This window comes from Artemia franciscana, chromosome 13 (assembly GCF_032884065.1).
Source record: "Artemia franciscana chromosome 13, ASM3288406v1, whole genome shotgun sequence".
Classification (NCBI taxonomy): Eukaryota; Metazoa; Arthropoda; class Branchiopoda; order Anostraca; family Artemiidae; genus Artemia; species Artemia franciscana.
This window is the reverse complement of record NC_088875.1, coordinates 4,086,091-4,111,383: the sequence shown is the minus strand read 5'-3', so window position 1 is coordinate 4,111,383 and position 25,293 is coordinate 4,086,091. Positions and strand designations below refer to the sequence as shown.

General features: G+C 36.7%; 2 protein-coding genes across 2 annotated transcripts in view; both read left to right on the top strand.

Annotated features, from left to right (window-relative positions):
• Positions 1-15,908, top strand: part of LOC136034409 (molybdate-anion transporter-like) — a 28,651-nt gene extending 12,743 nt beyond the window's left edge. Inside the window, exon 2 of the mRNA XM_065715575.1 lies at positions 11,583-15,908. Within this exon, the coding sequence (XP_065571647.1) occupies positions 11,589-12,959 (1,371 nt within the window). The 5' untranslated portion in view covers positions 11,583-11,588 and the 3' untranslated portion in view covers positions 12,960-15,908. The remainder of the gene's footprint in view (positions 1-11,582) is intronic.
• The window catches only part of LOC136034411 (uncharacterized), a 61,467-nt gene that overhangs the window by 14,541 nt on the left and 21,633 nt on the right, over positions 1-25,293 (top strand). The gene's annotated exons all lie outside the window — the stretch shown is intronic.

The following is a 25,293-nucleotide window of genomic DNA, read 5'->3' as shown; positions in this document are numbered from 1 at the left end:
GGAAAACGCTTAGAGTGGAGGCATCGGGATGAAACTTGGTGGGAAAAATAAGCACAAGTCCTAGATACGTGATTGACATAACCGGAACGGATCCGCTCCCTTTGGGGGAGTGGGGGAAAGGTTAATTCAAAAAAATAGACAAAATGAGATATTTTTAACTTACGAACGGGTGATCGGATCCCAATGAAATTTGATGTTTGGAAGGACATCGTGTCTCAGAGCTCTTATTTTAAATCCCGACCGGATCTGGTGACTGCGGGAAGTTGGGGGGGACCTAAAATCTTGGAAAACGCTTAGAGTGAAGTGATCGGGATAAAACTTGGTGGGAAAAATAATCACAAGTCCTAGATACGTGATTGACACAACTGGAACGGATCCACTCTCTTTTTGGGGAAGTTGGGAGGGAGAGTTAATTCTGAAAAATTAGAAAAAATGAGGTATTTTTAACTTACGAAGGAGTTATTGGGTCTTAATAATATTTCATATTTGGAAGGATATCTTGTCTCAGAGCTCTTATTTGAAATCCCGACGGGGTCCGGTGGCATTGGGGGGAGTTGAGGGGGACCTAAAATCTTGGAAAACGCTTAGAGTGGGGGAATCGGGATGAAACTTGGTGGGAAAAATAAGCACAAGTCCTAGATACGTGATTGACATAACCGGAACGGATCTGCTCTCTTTGGAGGAGTGGGGGGGAGGTTAATTCTAAAAATTAGAAAAAATTAGGTATTTTTAACTTACGAATCTTAATGAAATTTTCGGATCTTAATGAAATTTCATATTTAGAAGGACCTTGTAACTCAGATCTCTTATTTTAGATCCCGACCGGATCCAGTGTCTGGGGGGGGACCTGAAATCTTGGAAAACGCGCAAAGTGGATAGATCAGGATGAAACTTGGTGGGAAGAATAAGCACAAGTCCAAAGATATGTGACGGATATAGCCGGACCGGATCCGCTCTCTTTGGTGGAGTTGGGAGGGGGGGGGGTAATTCGGAAAAATTAGAAAAAAATGAGGTATTTGTAACACGGGTGATCAGATCTTAATGAAATTTGATCTTTAGAAGGATCTTGTACTTTAGAACTCTCATTTTAAATCCCGACCAGATCTGGTGACATTGAGGTGAGCTGAAGGGGGAAACTGGAAATCGTGGAAACCGGAAATCTTGGAAAACGCTTAGAGTGGAGAGATCCGGATGAAACTTGATGGGAAGAATAAGCGCAAGTTATAGATATGTGATTGACATAATTGGAACTGATCCGTTTTCTTTAGGGGAGCTGGGAGTTGTTAATTTGGAAAAATTAGAAAAATTGAGGTGTTTTAACTTAAGAACGGGTGACTGGATCTTAATGAAATTTAATATTTAGAAGGAATCATGTCTCAGAGCTCTTATTTCAAATCCCGACCAGATCTGTTGACATTGGAGGGGGTAACCGGAAATCTTAGAAAACGCTTATAAATGTCGTGGATACGTGATTGACGTAACCGGACTGGATCCGCTCTCTTTGGTTGAGTTAGGGGGTGGGGTTCAGTGCTTTGGTGATTTTGGTGCTTCTGGACATGCTAGGACGATGAAAATTTGTAGGTGTGTCAGGGAGCTGCACAAATTGACTTGATAAAGTCGTTTTCCCCGATTCGACCATTTGGGGCTGAAGGGAGAGGAAAAGTTAGAAAAATTGAGGTATTTTTAACTTACGAGTGGGTGATCGGGTCTTAATGAATTTTGATATTTAGAAGGACCTCGTGACTCAGAGCACTTATTTTAAATCCCGACCGATATTAAGCTTCTGATTTTCCTTTTAAGGCAATCTGTTGGTTCTTAGAATTTTGCCAGAGCTCATACCATACGAGCTCTTGGCTCTTCCGACCTCGTCACAAGTGCCATATGAGCTCTTAGCTCTGGTTTTTACTTAGTTGTAGGAAAAGGTAGGACAGATAGTCCGAGTGAGTGACAGGCAAATCTGGCATAAGACCTTATTTGGATTGTATAAAATGATGTCAGTTCATACGTTGACAGATAAGTCTATCGATCATCCGTCCATGCGTCATTCCTAGGGCAAAAGTAAGGTAGATAGTCATAGAACTAAGGGATGAAAGAATTGGATTGATTTTGGGTTGATGCTTGACGGACAATGTCTACACTGGACTTGTATACAAAATCTAGGACTGAATTTGCGAGGACTCATAGGGGAACAAGTGAAATCTAAGCCTAATAGGATTGGCCGCTTGTAGTCTAAAGGTGGAATATCGTGTCATAGGATTGATACATGACCAACAAGTCCTCGCAAGTCCAAGTCTCAGCAAATCCAATCAAGTCCATACGGTGTGGACTATCTTTAAATACAATGTATTTAAAAATCTGCGCGGCAATAGCAAGATCAGAAGTCATGTTAAATTTCCATTCATATGAACAGTAATACCCCTCTCTGTGCATCGACTTTATCAAGTAAATACAATGTATTTAAAAATCTGAGCGGCAATGGCAAGATCAGAAGTCATGTTAAATTTCCATTCATATGAACAGTAATACCCCTCTCTGTTCATCCAAAATTCTGTTACAAAGCTCAAAAAGCTAGACAATATAATCAGCTAGACAATCAATTTATAATTATTGATATATACAATTTAACAACAAGAAACTGTTGGTTTATGGGGCCAGTAGCCGACATTATATTTTGGTTAAACCTAGGAGACAATCAGAAAGTAAATAAAAAAAAATCAACTAAAACTAAGGATCAACATTAAAACTTAAAGCAAGCTGAAATTTTTTATGTATGACTTGGGCTGCCCTCTCCTCAACCTCCCACTCTCTGCGCTAAAGTTTGATTATTTCTATTTGCCCCAATTCCTTGAGAACTACTGAAACACATGGGCCATTGCATTGGAATAACAAGGTTTTTGAGAGTAGAAACAAACGTTAGTATAACAAGTAAGAGGCTGAGGAGGGGGCAGCTCGATTCATAAACGGAAAAATTTCTGTTCATTTTAAATTTTATTGTTGCTCCTTACTTATAGTCGAAAAAATTGTTTTTATCAAATAGGATCTATTTTTATACTTTATTTCTTTTAGTTCTTTCTTGGGGGGGCTTGGAGCTGAGTTGTTACAGCAGAGTAAGATGAAGTTTAAAGAAATTGATTTCTTTGTTTATTTGAAATAAAGAGTTTTGTTCATCTGATTTTTATATGGCACTTGGTATCTACCAAGTGACATATAGCGATCGCAAATTCTGTCGGTCGGTCAGTCTGTCGGTCCCGGTTTTACTAGGCACTTCCAGGTAAGCTAGGACGATGAAATTTGGCAGGCGTATCAGGAACCAGACCAGATTATATTAGAAATTGTCTTTTCCCCGATTTGATCATCTGGAGGAGAGTGGGGGGACGGTTAAATCGGAAAAATTAGAAAAAATGAGGTATTTTTAACTTACGAACGGGTGACCAGATCTTAATGAAATTTGATGTTTGGAAGGATATCGTGTCTCAGAGCTCTTATTTTAAATCCCGACCGGATCCGGTGACATTGGAGGGAGTTGGGGGACCTAAAATCTTGGAAAACACTTAGTGTGGAGGGATCGGGATGAAACTTGGTGGGAAAATAAGCACAAGTCCTAGATACGTGATTGACATAACCGGAACGGATCCGCTCTCTTTGGGGGAGTTGGGAGGGAGGGTTAATTCTGAAAAATTAGAAAAAATGAGGTATTTTTAACTTACGAAGGAGTGATCGGATCTTAATGAAATTTCATATTTAGAAGGACCTCGTAACTCAGATCTCTTATTTTAAATCCCGACCGGATACAGTGTCATTGGGGGGGGGGGGCGAAAATCTTGGAAAACGCTTAAAGCGGAGAGATCAGGATGAAACTTGGTGGGAAGAATAAGCACAAGTCCAAGATAAGTGACTGAAATAACCGGACCGGATCTGCTCTCTTTGGTGGAGTTGGGGGGGGGGGGCTAATTCGGAAAAATTAGCAAAAATAAGGTATTTGTAACTTACGAACGGGTGATTAGATCTTAATGAAATTTGATATTTAGAAGGATCTTGTGCTTTAGAACTCTTATTTTAAATCTTGACCAGATCCGGTGACATTGGGGGAGTTGGAGGGGGAAGCCGGAATTCTTGGAAAACGTGAAAATCGAAGTATCTTATGAATGTGTGATCGGATCTTAATGAAACTTGATATATAGAAGAATCTTATGTCTCAAATGGTCCACATTCAATTCGAATCGGATCTGGGGAAATGGAGGTTTGGAGGGGGAAAACAGAAATCTTGGAAACCGAAAATCTTGGAAAACGCTTAGAGTGGAGAGATCGGGATGAAACTTGATGGGAAGAATAATCACAAGCTATAGATACATGATTGACATAATTGGAACGGATCCGTTCCCTTTTAGGGAGCTGGGGGTTGTTAACTTGGGAAAATTTGAAAAATTGAGGTATTTTTAACTTAGGAACAGGTGACCGGAACTTAATGAAATTTGACATTTAGAAGGAACTCGTGTCTTAGAGCTCTTATATCAAATCCCGAACAGTTCTGTTGACATTGGGGGGAGTTGGAGGGGAAAACTGGAAATCTTGGAAAACGCTTAGAGTGGAGAGATCGGGATGAAACTTATTGGTTAGAATAAGCAAATAGCAAATGTCGTAGATACGTGATTGACGTAATCGGACTGGATCTGCTCTCTTTGGGGGAGTAAGGGGATGGGGCTCAGTGCTTTGGCGAGTTCGGTGCTTCTGGACGTAGCCTACTAGGACGATGAAAATTTATAGGCGTGTCAGGGAGCTGCACAAATTGGTTTAACGTCGTTGCCCCCGATTTGACCATCTAGGTGGCTGAAGGGAGAGGAAAAATGAGAAAATTGAGGTATTTTTAACTTACGAGTGGGTGATCGGATCTTAATGAATCTTGATATTTAGAAGGACCTCGTGAGTCGTGACTCATAGCTCTTATTTCAAAGCCCGATCGGTATTAAGCCTCTAATTCTCCTTTTAAATCGAAGTATTGATTTTTAGACTTTGTTAGAGCTCATGCCATTTGAGCTCTTGGCTCTTCCGACCTTGTCACGAGTGCCATACGAGCTCTTAGCTCTTGTTTTTGTTTCTGAATTAGAGTTTGATTCTACGCTATTAAGATTGTTGAGATTAAAACAAAAAAATACCACTCAAAGATACGTTAAATGGGATAACCTGATTTATGCCTTTTGGATGGGTTTTTGACTGCAGGGGGTGAACTTGTATCATGTACTATAGTTGTCGGCAGGGCTGTCTTATGGAGTGCGGGGGGAGGGTGGCACGCCCCCATTTTTCGAGCATTGTGTAAAACAATTCAGTTGGCAAGACGGGCAACTCTTCTACATTTGGCTCTAAATTCATATTTTCGAATTATTTTCTTTAAGCTTTATTTGAGCCTGCTATGAAACTCAACCTCCCAAATCGCAAAAGAGTAAAATAATTGAAAATACAAAACAACTACTGTAGGATATATTCTGGGCCTATGCCCCCCCCTCCGAGAAATTCCTCCACCTATCACCATAAGATAATTTTGGATGTCATTCGAAGGGAAATTGAAAGTTTCACTTGCATGTTTAAGTCAGAGGCTATGCCATAGCGTTTCCTGTAGTAAAGAGCCATAAGGGTTGAATGTATTCATAAGGGCTGAATGGTATAGAGCCATAAAGTTTGAATATACATTTATTTATTTATTCCCAGAGGCTCTCAATACCGAAGGGGTGGTCGTATAAACTTCGGAGGGGGCTCGTTCGATTGCGATTGTCCTGGGTACCCAGGTGACTAACCGTATTTAAAACAGTGGGCTGTACGAAAAATGTGGTTCAATCCCGCTTTCTAGGGCTATAATGAAAGAAAGGTTGAGATGGCTAGGACACGTTCTGGGGATGAAAAGGATGAAAGAGGGAGGCTTTTGAATAGATTCGGATGGAGGAAGTACGCGCATAGCTGTGGTGGCCTCAGGCGGCTTGGCGCTGCGTTGAGTTTTTAGTAGTAGTAGTAGTAGATGAAACTAAAAGTTCCAGTGCCTTTTCTAAGTAACCATAAAACTGGAGGGTGACTAGCTTCCCTCCCCCGCCCCTTTTTTCTCAAAATCGTTCTATCAAAATTTTGACAAAGCCATTTAGCCAAAAAAGTGAAATTAATATATAAACTTCGTTTTAATTATTAATCTACGGTGAGCAAACTCAAAATCTGCGTTAATCCAAAAACATTCAGAAATTCAATTAAAAACAGTTTTTTTTTTAACTGAAAGTAAGGAGCAACATTAAAACTTAAAACGAACAGAAATCATTCTCTATATGAAAGGGGCTGTCCCCTCCTCAACGCCCCGCTCTTTACGCTAAAGTTTTTTGCTTTCTTAAAAAGTAGAGTGATGAGAAAGAGTCAAACTTCAGCGTAAAGACCGAAGCGTTGAGGAGGGGATAGCCCCTTTCATATAGAGAATAAGTTCTGTTCGTTTTCAGTTTTAATGTCGCTCCTTACTTTCAGTTTAAAAAAAAATGTGTTTTTTTTTTATTTAATCCCAGGTAAAAGAAGTTATATTTTCTCTTGAACTTTAATGCCCAGGCAACGGTAATAGACTGCTACAATTCCAACACCTAGTTGTAATATAGTTATAACCAACACCGTATTTGGTCATATAATGGTCTAGAAGTTAGCACGGTACTCACATGATGGTTAGACGGCCAACCTTATTAATTATATTATTTTAAATCAAAGCTGTTATTGATTTTATTGGTGTTAAAAGGGAAGATCACCATCTAATAGTGCCTAGCGGTAATTTAAAACTGAAATTTAAAAAGTATAACTGTCTTCCAAGTAGTTACGTCGTGTATTGAATCTAGGGTGAGGATTTGAGAGGATACTTCTGAGGACAATTGGATATGAAACTGGAGAGCCTAGAATTTGACATTGTTGAAGATAAATTGAATACTTTTAGGAAAATAGTCTGTGAAATAGCAGGAGAGGTTTTGGTAGAAGAGAGATAAGGCTTGTAAAAGATGCTCCTGGTTTACAGATCTTACGGGAATAAGAGAAAAGTAAGGGAAGTAGAGAGGACATCAAACAAACAATACAATTTTTTTCAAATCTTTTGAAAGGCAAATGGGATATTAAACATTCGGAGTTCAAAGTAAAAGGATTTGGTTTGAATTGGATATTTATGAACTGTGAGTAAAACCGGTCTACTTTAGTGTGACGAAAATAACGAATTCAGTTACTTTGAAAAGGATTATTTTGAAACTAATTTTATCGGATGTTAGCTGTTTGACAGCATGGTGAGTAATAATTTGATTTGATTTTGGACTTTGGCTAATTGTCCATATTTGTTGGTTATACCATTATGACGGAATATGTACATTCGTCGGTGTTGAATTTCGTGCAATCAAATCTTAAAAAAGGAGTAAGTGATGAAGTTATTGCTAACCATGCTGTTGGGTTTTTCGATGTGAAGTCTATTATGGCGGCTAAAATAGAACTTTGGTCTCATGTTTACGAGGGTGAACGTGTGCAAAGACGCCAAGGCGATCAAGCTAATTACCGTCACATTAAGGACATGATGGAAATCTTCCAGAAATGCGACAGCGAAAATTTGTCTTTGCCTACATACGTGATTATTTTACCTACCGAGGTTCCTGTTATTCCTGCTGTGGCTTATTCTAGCTTCGCCTCAAAGCTTGTAAGCATTGATTCGGAACTTAAGCAAATCCGTGAGAAGATTTCGTCGTATGATCTTAAATTCCCCCCTCTTAGCAGCCCTGGCGCTCAGTCATTGAATCCCGATCTGACGACCGTTGTTATTTCTAAAGTCTCATCAGAATTAGATAATCCTGCCAAGCGTCGCGAAATAATAGACTCTATTCCAGGTCATGAATGTATTCACAGCATTAAGCCCTCTGGCGATAAGCTAGTGGTACGAATTGACAAGATTGCTGCAAGGAACTTTTGCAATGCCGTTCCAAATGTAATGAGAGATTGTGACGTCAAAGTAAAAGAAACGAAATATATTGGAATCATTAAAGGTATACCGACCAATTTTGATGAGGAAATGTTAATTGATTGCAATAATATTACTCATGCGAAGCGAATAGGCAATTCTTTGGCTGTTAGAGTGTTTTTTGAAAACGCTGTTGCGCTGGCTAATGCACTTCGACTTGGTATAAAGATTGGGTATGAGATATATCGAGTTTACGAATACCAACGCCCACCCAAATGCTGTTATAATTGCCAATCACCAAATCACTTAAAATCAAATTGTGATAAAGAAAAATGCTGCTACCGTTGCGCAGGGCAACATGAATCCTCGCCTGATTCTCCGTGCCAGGCTACACCAAAATGTGCGAACTGTCAAGGCAATCATGTGTCATTTTCAATGAAATGCCGAATTCTTCGTGAACTTCTGTCGAAACGATCGTCCTATACTAGAAAATGAGTGCTAAGACTAATTTCACTATATGTTCGTTCAATATTAACGGTACTAAGGATAAAGACGTTTCTTTAGATCAGAAGTTAGAAAATTTTGATGTTTTATTCCTCCAGGAGCATCTCCTACCTTTAGTGAGCTTAAACTCCCTACAGAGAAGTAACGAACACTCAGTTTTTTCTAAAAGTGCACGCAAAACCTCTGGCAGACCATCAGGTGGCCTAGCATGTTTAATAAAAAAGACGCTGTTTTCACCACCCCCTTTATGCTATCACGAGAGTGATTGTTATATTGCTATTCGTCTTGCCAACCTTGTCCTCATTAATGTTTATCTCCCCTGCGACCAGAAATCCCTCCGAAGTTTAACTAAATTTACAAAATTTTGCGCATTAATAAAAAGTCTTTTGAATGGCATTGAGAGTAGTGGACTGGATTGGTTATTAATCGGTGATCTGAACTGTAACATTCACTCTTCATCAGTGCGGACTGAGCTTCTGTTAGATTCCTTACCGAATAGTTACAAAATTTTGAAGAAAGATGCCTCCCATTCCTATATCCATAATAGTGGCTCACTTTCAGACATTGACCATTGTATCGTTTCTTCTGGTCTCATCTGTGGCGAAGTCCATGTTGATCAGGATGAGCGTGATTACGACCATCTCCCCCTATCCCTCACTGTTACCCTTAATGCTACTGCGGAGAAGAACCTTCGTCCCAATTCTAGAAAATGGATTTCTAAAAGAGAATGGAACAAAGCTGACTGGCCTCTTTATTTTTCTACGCTTGTTAGCCTTCTATCAACGATTAAAGTCCCTTTTAATCTGTTGTGTACAAGCGTTGGGTCCCCACAAGCCAGAATTCAGCTTAATATTTATTATAGCCACATTGTATCGTGCTTAAAGAGGTCTGAAGAAGTAGCTGTTCCCCTATGTCGCTTTAGAGCAAAAACAAGAAGTTCAATTTGGAAGAATGACCCAGAGCTCAAAACAATAAAAAATCGGGCTAAGTTGTGGCTAAAAATTTGGATAGCTTGCGGCCGCCCCTTAAGGGGTAATGTTTTCGATATTAAACAAAGAACAAAGCTTGATTTTAAACGCTATCTTCGAAAAATTAGGTACAATGGTGCTGAATTTCCTAAGTCTCCTAGCCAGTGGAAAAAAGTGATCAATGTCGCGAAGTTTGATAGATCGCCTACGGCTGACCGAATCCCTAATGTATCATGGATCAATCATTATAGTAACATTTTCGATACAGTGATATATGCGGTTCATTTTCGTTTTGCCAAGCTCTGTTCTAATCTGTTGCCTAACAAAATCATTCAAGGTCATGTACCTCCCGTTAGTGTTGACCGTGTCAAAAGAAGTGTAGAGAGACTTAAATCGAAATCTTATGATATAGACGGGATCAGTGCTTTTCACCTCAACACCGATTCGGAGGAATTAGTTTATCACTTGCAGTTACTTTTTCAGATGTGTTTATGCTCTTCTTTAGTCCCTGATTCTTTTTTAGTTGGTAACATTACGTCAATTTTGAAACGCGGTAAGGACCCAACTAGTTGCGCTTCGTATAGGCCTATTACGGTTGCTTGTACTTTAAGTAAAGTATTTGAATATGTTTTGCTCCCTGATCTCCTGTCTAATGTAGATTATATGTCTAATCAGTTTGGCTTTAAGCCGTATATAGGATGCCAACATGCTCATCGTGCTATAGTTTCGCTATTACTTGAAGCGCATAAAAATGGTTTTGAGGTTCATTTTTGTGCACTCGATGTTTCAAAAGCTTTTGATTCAATTTGTCATAGCCAACTTTGGTATTCTTTAATCCAACTTGGTGCAAATGTGTCTATTATATCAACTCTTCGTTTTTGGTATGCTAATTCATATGTTCGACTCAAGTCAGGTGACACCTACGTTGGTAATATCCCCATCCGTTCTGGTCTTAGGCAAGGAGGAGTCTTATCCCCTTATCTTTTTAATGCTTGTCTTTATTCTGTTTTGCCACGTATTAATCCATCATGTTTTTTAGGCCTAACTAATCTTTCGTACATTGCATATGCAGATGATTTACTTTTGATCAGCCGCACTAAATCTAGCCTAATTAAGTCGACCCAGCTTGTTTCTAAGTCTTTTGAGGAAATCGGCCTCAAACTTAATACTGAAAAATGTGAATATTTAGTTTTTAATGCTAAGCATCAAAGTAGTGATCTTGATTGTGGTTATTTTTCAGTTAAGCTCGTTTCTTCGATTCGGTGGCTTGGTATTAATATTTGTTCATCTTTATCGGCTTTTCGATCCTGTGGGCTAAATGATATTAAAATTAAACTTAAAAAAGGGTACGCGAAAATTGTCCCGAACCGAGGCAGATTTTCACGAAAGGCTTTATCCAGACTTTATTCTACATATTGCGATCATTCTATATTGTTTCTTTCCGGTTTGCGCCCGTTGTTTAATAATCAAGATTTGCAGGGCATAAGAGTTATGTATTTTCGTTATTGTAAATATTTATTGTATCTGCCGCGTTCTTATAGAAATCAGAAGATTATCAGAAAGTTTTGTGCCACTGATATTATTTTCGTTTATAAAAAACTCTATGCTAGATTAGGTGCTGAGGCCTGTCAACGCTTGGGCCCTTACCACCCTTTGATTAGACTGTATTAATTGTATTGTTTGTGTTATTTCGTTTTTCTTTCCTTAATGTTTTTACTCCGCTTAATTTGTCAAAACAAGCGGGTAACAAATAAATTATTATTATTATTAATAATGATTTCTGTTTCTTTTAAGCTTTAACAGTAATATTGACTTTCGTTTGAAAAAGTTTAAATTGAATTAATTAAAAAGGTGCCGCAGATAGCAACCTTTGTTGATTAATATGTTTTCTTATAAATGAGGATTTTATTGCAGACAGCAAATTTTTATTTTATTTTGTTGGTTTTTTCTCTTTATTTCCTTTTTTATTCCCTCTGCGAGAATACTCAATGAGAATTTATTATAAAAATCTATAGATACTGTGTTTGATTGTATTGTAGTTCCTAGTGTCTTTTTTTAAAGACATTTAGCTGATTATTTTCTCTTTGCGTGTGTGCTTGTAGTCTGTTAACTTTTTCAACTCCTCAGTTAATTGAAAAACTATATCTGAAGAGTCTAATTTTTGTTTCTAGATTGTAATGAAGGAATTCATCTTGTCAGTACTTGGTATATTGGCCGCAGCATCAGGGATATTACAGTACATATCTTCAAGGACGAAAGCAGCTGCTGTGGTTTCTACAAATCCAGACTTTCTAAAATTTCGACAGTTGTTTTTGGGACCATATCTGCTTTCAATCCTGGGAGATTGGCTGCAAGGGCCTTATGTATACCGTTTATACAGTCAGTATGGTTTTGACCCTGGACAAATAGCTTTTCTATATGTGATTGGGTTCGCAGCCAGTGCGTTATGCGGAACTTTTGCTGGTCCTTTAGCTGACCGATTTGGTCGAAAACGGGCATGTATTGTATTTTGCATGCTTTATTCAGTTTGTTGTCTCACGAAATTGAGCCCTGATTTTTATTGGTTAGCATTTGGAAGGATTTGTGGGGGCATTTCGACATCGATTTTATTTTCTGCATTTGAAGCCTGGTATGTCTGCCACCATATGGATACTGGCTTTCCTTCTGAATGGATTTCAAGCACCTTTTCAATGGCAACATTTTGGAATGGTGTTCTTGCCATTTTGGCTGGGATTTTAGCAGATGTTGGTGCCGAGTGGTTGGAATTTGGGCCAGTTGCACCATTTATGACCGCTGTTCCATTTTTAGTGATGGCTGGTGTTTTAATGGCCACAAATTGGCAAGAAAATTTTGGCAGTACACAAACAAATATCGGGAGAAGTTGTGCTGAAGGACTCAGGGTTATTTTTTCAAATGAGATTATTCTTTTTTTGGGTGTTGTGCAGTCAATGTTTGAATCTGTGATGTACATCTTTGTTTTTATATGGACCCCAGTCTTGGATGCAAGTAACGAAAGATGGCCATTAGGCCTTGTGTTTTCTTCATTTATGGTGTGCATTATGCTCGGATCTTCTTTTCATAGTCTACTTATGTCAAAAGGCTTTAGGCCTCAATACTTACTTCACATCTGTATTATAACAGCTTTTTGCAGTATGTTAGTATGTTCTTATACTACTGACCCGTCTGCACCAATGCCTGTTGCAAGTTATTTAGCTTTTTTAGTCCTTGAAGTTGCTATAGGGCTTTACTTTCCCAGTATTGGATACTTAAGAAGTCAAGTTATACCTGAGTCATTGCGCGCTAATATAATGAATTGGTTTAGACTGCCGTTAAATGTCATAACCTGTTGCGTGCTCTTATGGTTACACAGGCAGGAGGATTCTCCAAATGGAGCAAAAAGCACTAGTTCTGGAGATCATTTTGTATTTTTATTATGTGCTATAATGAGTGCCATTGGTGTTATGGGAAGCTATGCTTTTTCTAATAGATTTCAGGATAAACGCTCTTTCGCAGAATCCGAAAAAACTGCTCTTGATGAAAATGCTTAATTTTTCAAAGGAATTTACTTTTTATCTTTTTTTCATTCTCTTATACTATTAGAATATATTGATTTTGATTCGTGTGGTGAAAGTGGGGATTTAATGTTTTGATTTCACAGCTTCTTGTAACTTTTACTTTCAAACTGATGTATACGGTAGGCTGTATAATACAACTACCTAATGACTGTTTAAACTTATTAATAACATTTGTTCTTTTTTGCTTATTATTATTTTTTTAGCTATTGTTTTTGTAAGCGGAATTACTGTTGATACAGCAACAAGAGCAAATTATGTTGTTGCATCGATTTCATTAGTATCGTTTAATTATTCTTGTTACAATGTATAAAAAGGGATATCAATTGTTGCAAATTTAAAAGTTTTAATATATCGGAGTATATCTTTTACTCTTTTCATTTGTTAGATGATTTGAGTCGTCAAATATTGGTTGACAATCTCAACTTGACAGTGAAATTTTATCCTTATCTTTATTGTACGAATTTCCTCTTTTTAAAGGAAGTAATTTAAATTTTTCGTCGTTCGGCTCAAGGGATTATACTTTTTTTCTCTCTAAAATGAGCTAAGCCATGGCACCAATCTACCGAATTTAGGGAAAGGGGGCAACAATATTTTTCTAAAAATATAGGGAAGGGCGTTTTTGTTATTGTTTTATTTGGTTCACTGATAGTACAAAAAAAGATATTTTTCCAGGTTTGAGGGGACCCCTGTCCCCTCCCTCTCCTCAAATTGAAGCCACTGGGCCAAAGTACTCTGTGGTTAATATTACTTATCTTAATTTAATTGCAACCCGTACTATAGTAAATCGTGGTAGAGGAAAAATACCGGGCACACGCAAGGGAAAATAATAACAACACATGTCAGATAATGTGGATAAAAACGTGTAAGTCATGCCTGAAAGTTTTCTCCGACGATCAGAAACGCTGAAAATTACTCACAAAAAATCAATTTTGTGTCCCAGAAGTACAAATGCTGTTTTCCTGTTACTCGGAAAAATTGAAATTATTAGCATTAGAAATTAAATCTTGGGGCTGATATAATCTTACACGACTATCCTAGGATGACCTATGACTTTCAATGTCTATTTTCTTGTTAGAAGGATAAGAACTTGTAACTTTGTTGTGCATTTTAAGATTTGTATTTTTCAAGTTTTTATAAGAAATTTATTTTTAAGATAGTTTCTTTTTCGCTTTAGATAAGGTGGGGCGATCTATTGCTAAACCATTATCTGATAGAACTGACACATTTTTTTGGAGGTTGACACTCCAGGAATTCAAAATATTCTCTATGTATTTTTATTGTTTTTTTTGGAATAATTTTTGGAATAATACATTATATATGTCTGACGCTGAGTTCAGACTTGTCGGTTAGAACATAATTATGCATGTTGAAGCATCAGTGGAAAAAAGACAGGTGTTGTGACCCCGTCATACACGGGGTTCTTTCTGATGGTTTAACCAAATTTGTTTTTTAAGTTTAATATTGACCGTTTTTAGTATTAAATTGTTGGCATTCAGGTAGTTTGCCTTAAAAATTATGCCGTATCCAGGGGGCGGGTAGGAGGTCTGACCCCCCCCCAAAAAAAAAATCCTGAATACGGCCCTGCCTTTTGTATACTTCTTTTTGGAGCAAATATTTTTAACTTTAATCTCCCATCATATTTTATTGACACGGGTCCATCGACGAAAAAGACAAGGAAGGAGCTTTGTCACATCGTAGTCCCTTTTAAATCTTATAAAGAACACTAAATCGTAATTCCCTTTCGATGTTTTAAAACATTTGGTCCGATTTGAGCAGCTCTTGTGATTGCAGTCTTGGGGCGATAAGGGAAAATATAGTCTTTCAATCATGCAGGATTAAATTTACTTTGAATATTTAGTTCAAATCATTAAATATAAGCAAGTTCAATCTAAAGTTTATCAATAGCCCTAAGGCCTCGAATATGGCGTTTGCGTCCTAAAGGTATTTAGGATTTTATATTGTTTTCCCATAAAATTTTTGTATAATCCAGAATCAAAGACGATAACATTCTCAATTTTCTACTGCAATCCATTAATAAAATTTGTTTCTTAGAAATAGTCATTCGCATGAGTATGGGTTATTTCCCAGAAATGTCTTTTGGAAAATATAATATTTTCTTGATATTAAAATCTTGAACTCAGCTATTCGTTACAAAACCTACCTTCACTCTTTTCCAAAAAAATTTGTTTCTTTTTAAGTTTTCCATATTGACCAGGTCCATATTTCCAAAGAGTAGATGGTTCGTTATTTTATCTTTTATTCTCTCTTTCTCTTGTTTATATATATATATATATATATATATATATATATATATATATATATATATATATATATATATATATATATATATATATATATATATATATATATATATATATATATTGTTGTGTTTTGTTTTCTTTACATCAGATGAATTTGTGTCTTGTGCTTTTTCGTTTGTTTTGTTCTTTTTTTTGTGCTCCATCTGCTTTTCCATTAATTATATTCACTCATATATATATATATATATATATATATATATATATATATATATATATATATATATATATATATATATATATATATATATATATATGTAGGATTGTTTCAATAAGCGAACCATAAAAATTAGTTCGTTCTCTTATTTATTAGAACAAACTATCTTTGTTTCTTCCTTTATTTTGTTTTTACATGTTTACCTAGCATTGTTTCAGTCTTATTATAATGTTTCCGTCCTTCTATATATTAAGTCATTTAGACGGTTGTTACGTCGCCATATATTGTGATTGGAACATGCAAAATTCCATGCCAAGAAAAAAGTGTTAAAATTTGGGACAAGGTTGTTTTTTAATAGAATAGGGTCATTTTGAATCCATTATGTCACGTGAAAATTTTGTCGAGTTTTTCTATTGAATTCTTGAAATATAGTATTTGTCAAAGGTCTTCCTTGTCCAAGAATGTAGGTCACTTTCATATTTCCTTGTATTGAAAATCGGATGAGACAATTTGTGTCACTGTTTTAGTTTAATCTTAGGTCTAATAGTGAAATAATGGGATTGTTTAAAAGTGGTATGCTTTTAATTGATTCTTCTTTTTCGTTTATAAACTTGTTATTTTCATTTAGGGCCGAGTTTTTCATGTCTTATAGGGAAATAATTGAAGTATTTAAAAGTGACGTGGCTTTTGTTTTATTTAATGCTTACGGCTGAACTATTTTAAAGGGGTATGGCTTCTTTTATTGGTTCTTATAACTTTTATTTAGGGCCAAATCTCGGATCTATTCTGGAATTGTGGGACGGTTTAAAAGCTGCCTGGCTTTTTTAATTCGATTTTCTTCTTTGGAAACTTTTTTTCATTGAATTGTTTTGTTTCAAATAACTTAGTTTACTGGGGCGGTAACTCAAGCCCTCGCGAATGGATCAAGTCATTTTTGTGGGAAATTTACGAATGTTTTCTTCCTTATCAACGAGTCCATGCTGCTTATTGAGATAATTACAGTATTAGTTCTAAAATTGATATTTGTTGCTAGTTTAGGAATGCATCTCTAATTTACCCCTGTATACACATACTCAACCAGGAGCGGATCTAGAAAAAAAATCTCGGGGTGGGGGGCACTGGACCAAGGGTGCAGATGTGACTCGAAGTGGGCCCCAAATTGACAAGTTTATTTTAAAAAAGGTTGAAAAAACAGAATAAGGGTTGGTGGGGGGGCACTGGACCATAGGCGTGAATATGACTCGAGGTGGGCACCAAATTGACAAGTTTATTTTAAAAAAGATTTAAAAAAGAGAAAAAAGAACGGAATAAGTGTGCCAAAAGTGTCTTGGGGGTAGGGTCGCCCCCTCCGACCCCATCCCGGCCTAAATTTCTTTTAATTCTTTCATTCATTTAATTTGAACCAAATTAGCTATATAGTTAAAGTAAATAGATAGATAGATTTATTCACACGAAAGCCCTATTGGGCCATTCGCTATTTAACTAGTCACAAAAGTAAAATTAAGGATGTTTTGAGGGTGGAGGGGGTTTATTATTAGTCAAAACTTACCTGTCGATTCCTGGGCATTTTCGGATATTTTACCAAAATATCTGGAAGTATCCTTTGATCCCCTTGCATATTATGCCATCAGTCTTCGTCTCTTATCCATTCTATGCTAGTGTCCAGATTTTTTATTTTTATCCATTTTGCACTTTTAGCTGCAAAGCTACTATTCTGTCATTGTGAATACACAAATAGCTATATTTTCCAGTGTTGCCGAACGTTTACACAAAGAAAAACTTTCACTTTCAACATGTTTCCATGTTCATAAAATAGGGGAAAGTTCCATGTTCGTAGAAAAATCTTTACAGCAATCAAAGATTTTTATGCCAATTTTGCAAATATTGCAAATTTTGCAATTTTGCAAATATATACAGAACCGGCTGAAGATAACTAATTTTTGTTTATTTTAAGTTCCAACTTCGCTCTTTACATTCATAGGAAAGCTTTGCTTTTTATTGTTAATTGGGTAAATCAGCTACGAATAATTGATCAAATTGACAAGATTACTTTAAAAAAAAGAGTAAAAAAGAAAAAGACTGGAATGCGAATTAGGGGCGCAAGAAAAATCTTGGGGTGGCCTAATGCCCCCCTGGATCCGTCCCTGTGCTCAACTTTACATATATAGTGTTTTACCCTTGTAAATTATCTCCTGCCACCATGTACATAGCATGGAGATTTAAGGATCCCCTTGAAACCCATCATTGCCGCGATTAAACAAATGTCAATAAATTCACAAGTTCATTAGCAAAAAAACGCAAAAAAAAAGTAACAAAAAAGCATCAGATACCGTGGTAACAAAAAAAGCAAGATACTGTTTTTCGAAAAACTATAAAAAAAAAGAAGACGGCTTATGATTTTGCTAATTTCATTAATCAACGTATTGGACGGGAAATCATTGACGGCGAATTTAACTGGAATCAATATTTTGTAACACATTTATTTTAATTTTTCTTTCTAGAAAGGCACTATTCTACTTCGTTCTAATTACTTTTTGAAGGCAAGTCATCGAAAAATTATACATGCGTATACAATTAAAAGCGGGAAATCAAGGCAAAAATTAAAAGGAATGTGGGGAGAAAAATTATGGTTTGGGTAAAAAAAAATTATCTGATGTAGGCAGCTATCTCAATTAAGATGTTTAGGTTTTGTCGATGTGGATGATCGGTTGTTTCAAAGCATTTTCAATGTAAATTATTACAGTTACTTTAATAATATCTTAAAAGAATTGACTTGGAATTGTTTGCACAATCAAGAGTCATTTAGTTTCTATATTTAAAAATTATCAATATATTGGTTTGTACTACGCAGAATGTCAATGAGGCTAAAAAAATGGAAAATGATATAAAATTCGCTTTCATGAAACTTATTTTTGTATTTGTAATGTCGTTTCCACTGCTAATCTTTGAGCATATTGAGTGCGTTCGGGCCTTGGAGTTTAGTTGACTTTATTTAAAATTAAATAAAAAAACGAATTTTTTTAGCTGAAAGTAAGGAGCGACATTAAAACTTAAAACGAACAGAAATTACTCCGTATATGAAATGGGTTGTCCCCTCCGCAATCCCTCGCTCTTTACGCTAAAGCTTTTAATTGTTTTAAAAAGTAAAATTGTGGCAAAGAGTCAAACTTCAGCGTAAAGAGCGACGGATTGCGGAGGGGACAACCCATTTCATATACGGAGTAATTTCTGTTCGTTTTAAGTTTTAATGTCGCTCCTTACTTTCAGCTAAAAAAATTAGTTTTTTTATTTAATTTCTGAACGTTTTTGAATTAATGCATGTTTGGTTTTGGCTCTCCGCACATAAATTATTAAAATGAAATTTGTATATTAATTCTTTTTTTTGGCTAAATGGCTTTCTCTTAGTTTTGATCAGACGATTTTGAGAAATAAGGGGTGGAGAAGGAGGCCTAGTTGCCCTCCAATTTTTCGGTTACTTAAAAAGGCAACTAGAACTTTTAATTTTTAATGAACGTTTTTATTAGTAAAAAATACACGTAACTTAAGAATTAACTTACGTAACAAACTTTCATAACCTTATATTTTTATTATGTATACGAGGGGGTTTGTACCCTCGTTAATACCTCGCTCTTTACACTAAATCGTAAGTTTTGTCCCAATTCTTTAAGAATGACCCCTGAATCAGAAAGGCCGTAGAATAAATAGTTGAAATTACTAAAAATACTTTAGCATAAAGAGCAAGGTATTTATCTCCTCCTAAATACCTCGCTCTTTATGCTAAAGTATTTTTAGAACCCCTCATATGCGTAATTATCTCTGTTCGTTTTAAGTTTCAATGCTACTTCTTCCTTTCATTTGAAAAAACGTTTTCATGTTTATTTTTCATTGTTTTCTTATAGTAATGCTAGAGAATCCTGCGCCCTTTTCATTGAATTTTTCTTCCCCCATGACAGATTCCTCCAAGGAAAGATCCTCCAACATAGCCCCCTCTCCTCAGCCCCACCCCCAAACAAAATGAAATCCCCCTGAAAACGTCTGTACACTTCCCAATAACCATTACTATATGTAAACGCTGGTCAAAGAATGTAACTTGCAGCCCCTCCCCTGGGGAATGTGGGGGAGTAAGTCAGCCCCAAAGACATAGTTTTTATGTTTTCGACTATGCTGAACAAAATGGCTACCTCAAAATTTTGATCCGTTGATTTGGTAAAAAATGAGCGTGGGAGGGGGCCTAGATGCCCTCCAATTTTTTTGGTCACTTAAAAAGGGCACTAGAACTTTTCATTTCCGTTAGAATGAGCCCTCTTGCGACATTCTAGGACCACTTGGTCGATACGATGACCCCTGGGGAAAAGAAAAAAAACAAACAAACAAATAAACACGCACCCGTGTTTACCACGTGTTTCCCACGTCTTCTGGCAAAAAATACAAAATTCCACATTTTTGTAGATAGGAGCTTGAAACTTCTATAGTAGGGTTCTCTGATACGCTGAATCTGATGGTATCATTTTCGTTAAGATCCTACGACTTTTAGGGGGTGTTTCTCCCTATTTTCTTAAATAAGGCAAATTTTCTCAGGCTCGTAACTTTTGATGGGTAAGACTAAACTTGATGAAACTTATATATTTAAAATTTGCATTAAAATGCGATTCTTTTGATGTAGCTATTGATATCAAAATTCAATTTTTTTGAGTTTTGGTTACTATTGAGCCGGGTCGCTCCTTACTACAGTTCGTTACCACGAACTGTTTGATAAGTCAAGTTCAAGCGTTTTAACGGGCACTCTGACCGTTCCACCGTCAAACTGTTGTTGACTTTTTTGTAACTCCTGTCACTCAGTGGAGGCAGCGTTTAGTCACACCAGGACTTGGAAATTTTACAAAAAATTCTTAAAATGATTGAAAAGGGTTCTTTTTAAGTTCTTCTGACAATTATTTGAATTGATACAGAAACTGTAAAAATTGACATTCGACTTTCGAATCTCTGCCATTCTGACAAGCAAACTTTGCAGACCTTGTCAAAAGTAGGGTTGATTTTATGTTCTCTCTTTTGACTTCTTTCGACACTAATTGGGACAACTTGATTTTCATTTGGTTTTGCATGGATGACCAAAAAGCACAATATTTTGCAATCTGTAATAATTCATGCTACCATAATGTATATAGTTATAAAATAAATAGTACGGCGTAAAGACTAATCACGGGTTCACAATACTGAACAGAATATACTGCTACCATAACTACTATCAACTCACTAGAGCACCAAGCCACCTGAGGCCAATACAGCTGCGCACGTTCCTCCTCCACCCCACTCTGTTCAAAGCTTTCCTCTTTACATCATCCAAGAAGGTCCAATTTCCTTTAAATCCTTTTTTACAGCCTCATCCCTTCCCACTCAGGGACGACAACTGCTTTTTGTTTGGCCCTAGATGGATGGCCGAGAATGACGTTTTTTGGTAATCTGTCATTCTTCATCCACAAAACGTGTTCTAGCCATCTCAATCTTTCTCTCATTATAGCCCTAGAAAGTGGGATAGAGCGACATTTTTCGTATTGCTTGAGATGGCTATACGAAACAGTCATTTCAATGGATGGGCCTATCTCAATCGGTCATCCTTCAGATAGAAAATATATTTACCCGAAAATTGAAAATTAAACTGCTCTTTGGTTGCATCTTGACTGCGGTAATTACAAAGATGACATGTTGCACAACGTAAATTTTGAAGGAAAAAACCTGGAAAATATGTTTTTTTCTAAATATTATGAATATGCAGTACAGGAAAGGTGTTTTAATAGCCTTTAGCTAAGAAAAATAACATTCGAAGGGGCCCACCTCCTTCGAATCCCGGTTCGGGAATTTTTTTTAAAACTCTTGAAGATGCAGATGTTTGTTACGCAATAGGGAATGTTTTTCTTTGATTTTTACGTATCTCGCGTGACTTGTTAGATTTATTGAAGATAAAATAATCTTGCGTGACTTGATAAAGCTCAGGGCCCACTGGTCTGGTGGGGAACCCCTGGTCGTAACTGAGTACAAGTACACTTTGGTATCAAAAGTGTTAGGTTCAAACTGTTTGAATATTTAAGATAAGAAGATATAAAGCACTGTATAAAAAAAGTGAGACCCTCTAATGATCTTCAGGACTTCAATTGGGAGAGGGGAGGTCCTTTGACGGCGCCAAGTTTTGAAAATTATTTTTGTTGTGTGAAAACGAACGGGATTGGGTAGTTTTTAATGAAAGTACTGAAAAATACCCTTTGTGGGTGTGTTCATTGAAAACAATGGGGTAAAGCACTAACCCCCCTTCCCTTTTAGATTTTGAAAAGCACATTTATTCCCTCCCCCTATATTTTCATGACTTGACGCCGCTGCTTGAGCCCCAAAAAAGATAAACAAAACCGGATTAACCGTATTACTTTTAACATGATGAGTTATATCATTTTGGGGAAGGACGATACTACTACTACTACTAATAACTCACTGCAGCACCAAGCCGCCTGAGGCTAACACAGCTAAGTACGTTCCTCCTCCAACCTAATCTATTTAAGGCCTCCCTCTTTAAATCCTCCCAGGAAGTTCCGATTTCCTTTAAATCTTTATTTATGACGTCCTCCCAGCACAGACGAGGACGACCTGCTTTTCGTGTAGCTCCAGACGGTTGGCCAAAAAGGACAATCTTCGGCAATCTGTCATCCTTCATCCGCAGAACGTGGCCTAGCCATCTCAACCTTTCTTTCATTATAGCCCTAGAAAGGGGGATTGAACCACATTTTTCGTACAACCTACTGTTTGAAATACGGTCAGTCAGCCGGGTACCCAGAACAATCCGAAGGCAATTTCTCTGGAAAACATCTAGTAAATTTTCATCTGCTTTTCGGAACGCCCATGCTTCAGAGCCATATTTGACCACATTCCGGCTTTTGAATCACTTTATCCGATTTTTTTTCGAAATGGCTTTTACAATATCAAATACCCCAAGTTATGTTTCTTGTCACGAAGAAAAAAAGCATTTATAATACAATAAATCGTAAGGTGTTAACGAAATTCGGAGGGACAAAAATAAAAGTCTGCAAATTAACATCAATAAAAAAAAACAGATACAACAAAAACTTAGTAAACTTAGAAATAAGTTAATGGGAAAGGGAAAAATATCAAGGGTAAAGAATCAGCGGCAACACCAAAAATATGAGTGTATGGGGAGATAACTGGAGAGGTTTCAAAAGATGAGTCATAAGATACAAGAAACACTTGGTAAACTTAAAAGTAAGTTAATAGGAAAGGGGAAAAATATCAAGGATAAAGAATCAGTGGCAACACCAAAAATAAGAGTGTATGGAGAGGAAACTAGAGGGGTTCCAAAAGATGAGTTAATCATAAAAATTGATAATGGAGGACGATATAAAAAAAAATCCTTTTAAGCCTTTCTGTTTCGCTCTAGTGATTACATGCGCTTTATAGTCTTTTGTTCTTGTGGTAAAGCAAAATTCTTAGCACGTGGTCGAGTTAACTAAATCCAAAGCTTATGGTGTTTTGCATTTCATCCTTGACCATAAGCATTGCGAGTAAAAGGCTAGTTTGACTAGTATAAGTGTTGGTGCCAGCAATTTCTATTTTTGTAAAGTTTGTTGAACTCGGTCGTATAACCAGACTTTATTATTCTAAAAATTAAGCCAGTCGGTGTACTTGCTTACTGAACATAATTAGTTGAAGTAAAAATACATCTATGTAGTGGTGTAAAAGTGCTTCGATACCTATGTCTTATAGCCACCCCACTCAAGTTCTTCATCTGAGAATTACGCTTAGGTTACATCTCAGAAAACCGGTTTCATAGTTACAAAAACGAGTGACGGATGATATAATGTATTGTACTCGTGTAATTTGGGCTATATATTTGCATATTAGAGGGTGTTAGGTTAGGCTTGGGACGCTGTCCAAATACTTTACCAAACCCCCCCCCCCCATCCCCTAATGTGCAAAAATATAGCCCAAATTATATTATTACAAAAACTAAAGGTTATGTGAAAGTTATATTTCATTAGGATTAACCTAATTTAACTTCTTGATTGGGATGGCAAGAAGACATAAGTACCGGTGTTTTTTATAAAAATATGAACATCTTTTAGTTTTTTTTTTGGCAAAAGACCCTTTTTCAAAACTCCCCTTCTGGGAAAATACAATCATTTGCGAGAGTCATTGCCTTGTTTTAACCTCTATACAAACCGGTCAGATACACAAGGATTTACTCCGGCGGCCCAATATTTTTGGGCGGGCCGTCAACCAGTTCGTCGTAAAGAGCTGTTTGTAAAAAGCGATTAGTGCTAATATTAACTAACACTAAAAAGGAATTAACTAACACAAAAAAGAAATTTCGTGGGGGGGTGAACACCTCACCCTCCACCCCAAATGTTTGTCCGACTCGTAAAAACGGGACGAAAATGGATATAAACAAATTTTTATGCGTTTTTAGTTTTTTGTGTACCCCCCTCCCGAAAAAAATCCTTGTGTAAAATCCCCCCTATCCAAAAAAAGCATGAATACGGCCTTGATAATCATAGTGCCCCTAGCTAGTTTACCAGTCCCAAAAAATTAGCATGTCTGGAAATTACAGAAAGCTTACAAAATCAAAATTTTTTGTAAAAGAACCAAAGGATTGTTGATTTTCAAAGCTAAGACTGTAAAACAACATTCTGGTCTCGTCAGCCAGTTCTGTTTTTGTAAAGTTTATTGAACTCTACTATGTAAATCAGTCTTCATTACTTTTAAAGATTGCGCCTGTCGGTCTACATGCTTACTGAACAAAATCAAAAGAAGTAAAAACACGTTTCGTAGTGGTGGAAAGGTTCTTCTATTGATTAAGTAGGAGTCATGGTTAACGGCCTTTTCCTGCCGTTCTAATAAAATATTTTAGGAACAGTTTCGCTAGTAATTATGATTTATTTAACAATCAAATATTAAATACACTTATACATTTAATGTGCCAACCTAACTCAATTAGAACTTCCAAACAAAGACCCGTTAAATGAATCCGTACACGAGGGGTCGTAGAGTGCCACGTGTGATGTATTGCTCCACACATGGAACTATTTTCGATTTCTGAAATTCGACAACCCTTCTTTGATTTTAAGTTAAATATTTCCATCAGCTCATATGCCCTAATTAAAAAACGCTAATTCACCCTAGTTAAAAACAAATAGAGTCGGCAAAGAAGTGATGCTTTGTGCCACTATTTTACTGACTCGAGATTTTTTTTTTTCACAAATGGTTGAAAACAATGGAGGGGGAGTCTCCCTCTCCCCATGCGTGACGCTCCTGCCGACAACTACTGTACATGATATCAACTTAGCCCTTGCAATCAAGAACTCAACGTGATGCTTGTTCATCCTGTAATTGGCTTAAAACGTCGGGAAGGAGGTGTCCCTCCCCCCCCCATACGTGATGCTTCTGATTGTAGTTGATTTTTAGAAAATGGTCATTCTCGTGTGTATTCTCTTTAATATCAAACAGTTCGTGGTAACGAACTGTAAATAAGGAGCTACTCGACCCTATGGTAACCGAAACTCTAAAAATTGGAATTTTTATACTAATGAATACATCGAAAGAATTGGATATTTATGCTCATTCCGAATAGATAAGATTCATTAAGTTTACTGTTACCCATCAAAGGTTGTGAGCCTGATCAAATTTGCCTGATTTTCTAACACCCCTTAATCTTTTCCTGATTTTTGTCCTACAAAATTTTCCTGACACCCCCTAAAAGCCGAAGAATCTTAATGAAAACCACACCACCAAATTCAGTGTATCGAAGAACCCTACTTTAGAGGTTTCAAGTTCC